The 5,161-nt window shown below is 43.3% G+C and overlaps 1 protein-coding gene across 1 annotated transcript in view; it reads right to left on the bottom strand.

The window, feature by feature from the left end:
* Positions 1-1,069: 1,069 nt before the first annotated feature.
* The window catches only part of CHMP7 (charged multivesicular body protein 7), a 21,305-nt gene continuing 17,213 nt past the window's right edge, over positions 1,070-5,161 (bottom strand). Inside the window, exon 10 of the mRNA XM_015407572.1 lies at positions 1,070-3,317. Coding sequence (XP_015263058.1) covers positions 3,220-3,317 — 98 coding nt within the window. The 3' untranslated portion in view covers positions 1,070-3,219. The remainder of the gene's footprint in view (positions 3,318-5,161) is intronic.

The following is a 5,161-nucleotide window of genomic DNA, read 5'->3' on the forward strand; positions in this document are numbered from 1 at the left end:
CGCATATACACTCTGATGGTTTGCTCCCCTCTCCAAAGAAAGCACAGGCCCTCTCTCTACCATCATTCTCACTGAGGTGGAAAATCTATGACTGAGCTATACCACTTCAGATAGAGCTCTCATGCTGGAATACTCCTCCAAATACAGAGCATTAGCATGCCAGGGAAAAAGCTATACTAGAAACCTTTTCTAGGTGCAAAGATTGGAGGGGGGGGGGATATAGAATAGCTATTCATCATGTCACATACACATGCACACACACACCCGGGTTGCAGTCTGAAGCAGTATAACCCAACATATTTATTCACTAACCGGACACCCTGTGCCCCGAACTGGTACACAGGTCAGACAAAAATGAAGCTTCTTTGCTCAGCAACACATCCATGATTAGTTTTACTTTCTCTAGGGAATCTGACTCTTTATCTTATGCATATCCCAATTAGACCAAGGAAAGGGAGTGGAGCTGCCGGAAAGGCATTTGCACATGCAGCTGATCCAAAGTGAAGGCAGTGGTGTTATCAACAGTGGTGTTATAATCCTTTGCACTGCATCTAAACCTGGAAGAAAATTTCTACAATGCATAGTAAGGACAATTTTCCTACAATGTAACCTGCAGGTCCAAGGTTTTTAAAAATGTAAGCTCCAAAACAGAAAAAGCAGAATGCACTATTTTAACTCCCTCAAAATTATGTTATTCCAGTTAGCTTCATGCATAAGGGTAAGAAATCAAGCAGTAACTATAATTAGCGATACTAGTATTTGCAACTAAATCTGGGGGGGGGGGGACACAACATATTAGGATGGAGCTAGCAAACCCTTTCATTCAATCTCACCCAATTCTCCTCTTACTACAGTCCCCAGACCATGCAGGTCCCATAAGTCCCACCACAGCCTTGTTGGGTCATCAAAGATGCCATCTCCTTCCTTTTTTACCAGCAAAGACAAACTTGGATCCTAGCCACCTTATGGAAAACAGTACAATAGCTAGACAAAAGAGAACTCTCAAAAAAGACGATTGTAGAATTTTTTGATAAATGATCAGCAGAGAATATATTGTGATACAGGGCCCTCTGGTGCCGACAGTGGGGATTAAATCATTTAAGCAACTGGACATGCCACACTCCCAAACCAAGTGGAACTCAAGTAGTAATTCTGCCTTGGCAAAGGAAAAGTTGCCCTTACATTGAGATCCAATGTGCTATTGTGGCTAGAGTGCTGAACCAAGACTGGTGAGACCCAGGTGCAAATCTTCACTTGGCTATAACAACTGGGCAGCTCAACTCTCAGTGTAACCTACTCTGCAAGGTTGCGGTGAGGATAAAGAGGAGGATGGGAGAAACATGCATGTTGTATTAGCTTCTAGGAGGAAGGGCAGGTTAAAAAAAGTGAGGGAATAAAGGACAGAGAGAAGGTCATCAGGCTGTAGATGCATCATGGAAACTGCCTGTTTCATTACCTACTTTGCCAGGATCCATTCCCTGAACTCCAACAGGAAGTCCTTATTTCAAAGAAATGCATCTTTGAAGGCAGAGTTGACTATTGGCACAGACAGTGATAGAGAGGACTGGAAGCTTAAAGTCTTTTCTCCCCTTTATTATATCATTGGTAAAAAACAGTGATTACTTTTCCTTCTCTCATCTTCTTACTAAGCGAAAGTAACACGATGCCATTAAAATCATTTCACAAAATCCCATTTGTATTGGGCCTTCTTCAAAAGGCCACATGATGTACCATCTTGACAGCAAGCCCAAGAGGTTTCTGGGGAAACAGCAAAGTATCCACTCCAATGTAGTGTGCTGAAAGTAAAAACTTCACTGTGTTTCCCCTCTCCCAAATTTGGGCTCCAGTGTCATCCTTGATAAAACATTCAAATCTTTCCTCCACTTTGCCCGAAGCTCAGTGGAACAGCAGATACCATAAGGCCATTACTTCTAATAGCATACACACACTGTCACAGAACAGGCTGCAAATTTACTAACAGCCACTACTTACTACATGTTCTCGCACAGCTGGCTCCCACCTTGAGGGCACAGCGTGGCGCCTCTCTGTGAAGGACACTCACACTGAGTGCTCGGCTCCTCCTCAAGCAGTGACTCTGGCCACGCAGAGGACAGCTGCCCTCAAGACAGAGCAGGCCTGCATTTCCTCACATGCACATGAAGCAGTGAGAAAGGTGACCTGCAAAGTGGAAGAACAACTGCACGTTTCTTCAGGTACTTAAAAGCCATTCCGTTCTTGTTTGTCCATCAGGTACATTAATTGCTTCTTGGGGCTGCTGAGAGAAAGTGACACTCCAAGGGAGATGCCACAGGAGTGGCGGAAGCTCAGTTCAAATCTATCATTTTTAAAAGTTTTCCAGCACGCACAAGAAAAGAACCTTGCGGAGGATACAGAGCCACCATATATTGCTTCTGGTTCAAATGCTCACTCTAAATCCCCTGGGGGTTTAAAAGGAAGCATTCCACTGAACCAGAATATAACACCATTTCCTCTTCTTCCAATTAACCCGGAAAAAAAACACTTTTAAAACATCAAGAGACTTTTATCATCTTTAAGCAGCAAAAAAAAAAAAAAATGCAACACCCTCATTTCAAAATCCTTTGCAGGTCCCTTTAAGGCTATGCTAGTATTGGGGAAAGATTTTATTCTGTGCTGGCTGATGCTACCCCCTCACAGGAACAGCAACAGGAAGTAAGTCTCCTACAATAAAACTGTCATACACCTAAATTGTCCACAATCGTGCAAACACAGATAAGGAAGAATAGAAAGACCATCAACATGTGTAAGCTTGTTGCCAAAAGCTGGCCGCCAGAGACGTGTCTCTACTGTGCAACAAATGATTTGTACAACCACACAACACAGCTGGACACCACGGCAATCATGACCCTGCTGTGTTTCTAGTTCTCCCCAATGGTTGTCACACCTAGGTTGAGTTCTGTTAAGTGTCAAGCAGGCCCTCATAGGGTGGGGTGGCACATTAAAATCCCAGCAGGAGCCAACCTGCCAGAGAAGAGAGGCCATGACTGGCAACATAGGTGAACACTTGGCAACACTGCAGTTTGGCACTGAAAGAGACAAGAGCAACAGCAGTTGGGGTCTGTTTGAAAGAGGATGGATTGTCATGGCAGTACATCCCGTCTCTTACAAAAAAAAGTGCTGTCTAGCAAGGAGGGGGCATCAGCCCACATTCCACAAGTTCTTTAAGAATGATCACCAAAATTAAGACATCTTCATAGCAGGAAGCTGATCTGGAGCCGTTAAGGATGCAATTCCAGAACTCTTTCGGTGCTGTGAGGAGTCAGTCTTTTGTCCCAATTCTGTAAATGAAGCAAAAGCACAAGTAGGTGATGGGAGAAGAGGACAAACACACTTGTGACCAATGTTCCCTCTAAGCTGAGTTAGTGTGAGTCAGCTCACAGTTTTTTAGCCTCCAGCTCACACATTTTTGTCTTGGCTCAGGAAGGATGGCTCCAGAGCAAACTAATTGATGCAGTAGCCCAATCGCTTGCTCACAACTTTAATGCCAGTAGCTCACAAAGTAGAATTTTTGCTCACAGGACTCAACAGCTTAGAGGGAGCATAGCTTGTGACTACAACTAAAACAAGACTGTTGCATGTATTTAATTGCACTGTCATTCCATGAGATGGATCCAAATTAAATTTCCCGCTAAGCAAAGAGGAAGTGTCATTCCCACCAATTACCCTTTCCTGCTATCAACCTGCAATGTGTCTTCCAAACTGCCCCTCCATGCCATTCCTGAGGGTCCTCTGTCCCCCAGCAACAGCACTTTGGGGAGACCAGGGGGCTGTAGAGAAAGGCAGGGAAGTTCTGTTCTGCTAATGGAGAAATGTAGCCTGGATACAACCCCTTGTAATAGACTCTTTACTCTTCCATCCCTTGTCAGAACCTTCAAATTATAGCTTAGTCTGTAAACTCCCTGAGATTAGGTTCTACCTTCTTCATGTCACTCTGTAAAGAGTTATGTACACGGATGGCATAATAGGATTAATCATAATAAAAATGATAGATGCCTAATTCCTGTTAAACAGTTGCCATTTCTTAACAGGTTCACAATACATTTTTAACAAACATTTCAGAAAGTAGCAAGCTAGACCCGCTCTCAAGATACATGAGATACTAATCCTTGTGCTTATGGTAATTTAAAAAAGCATAGATGAAAGCTTATGAAGAGATTGCACGCATGCGCTAACCAAGTCGGATGCTGAACTCCGAGCTCCCCCTTAACCTAAGGAATTTACAGCTCAAAGGAATGTAAACGGCCAAACTTCGGCATACAATTAGCAGAAAAGAAGGGAAGAAAGCCAGGAACAGCAGGGAAGCTTAAACGTTGAGCGGTAAGACTTTTACTTATTGCTATTTCGAAAGGCAACGCCCAACGCTGCAAAAGGCTAGCTCACTAAGCCCTAAATAAATCACTAGAGATGGCAAAAAATATTAAGGAACTGTCAGAACAAATAGCCGCTCTTCAAAATACAGTCCTAGCTTCTCAGGACAAAATAAGCGAAGAAATTAAGATGATACGAGAAGACGTGGCTAAGATAGGGAAGGAGATAGCTGGCATTAAGCAAACAGCTAACTCTGCCAAAAAACTTGCTCTGGCAAACGAACAGAAGATTACTTCTTTAACAAGCCAGATTAATGATATCTCAGACAGAAATAGGAGGGTCAACTTAATTCTCTCAGGAATTTCCGAAGAGATAACTGCTAAAAACCTGGAAGAAACGCTTGAGGGGTGGTTGGAAACTAACGGCGTCAAGGTTCAACAAGAAGATATTGAGAGAGCACACCGCCTGCAAGGAAGGAACAAGGATGGGTCCCCCCGGGATGTTATTATTAAGTTTTCTAGAGAAAAAATTCAACAACAAATATTTAAAGAATTAAAAAAGGAGGACCTGAGCTTTAGGGGAAGGAAAATCTGGGTGAGGCAGGATTTCTGCCAAGAAACTCTTAAGAAAAATAACTTAATGCGCCCTTTTGCCCAAAAGCTCCATGCAAACAATGTAAAATTTACCTGGGGTTACCCATCCTCAATTATTATATTCCAAGAAGGAAAGAGGGGCCAATGGCAAGGAACCCCGATGAGGCTAACACCCTGCTTAAACAACTCGGAATCAACACAGAAGATGGGAGGGAGCAGGA

This window comes from Gekko japonicus, unplaced genomic scaffold, assembly GCF_001447785.1.
Source record: "Gekko japonicus isolate JY-2015 unplaced genomic scaffold, Gekko_japonicus_V1.1 scaffold1154, whole genome shotgun sequence".
NCBI classification, from domain to species: domain Eukaryota; kingdom Metazoa; phylum Chordata; class Lepidosauria; order Squamata; family Gekkonidae; genus Gekko; species Gekko japonicus.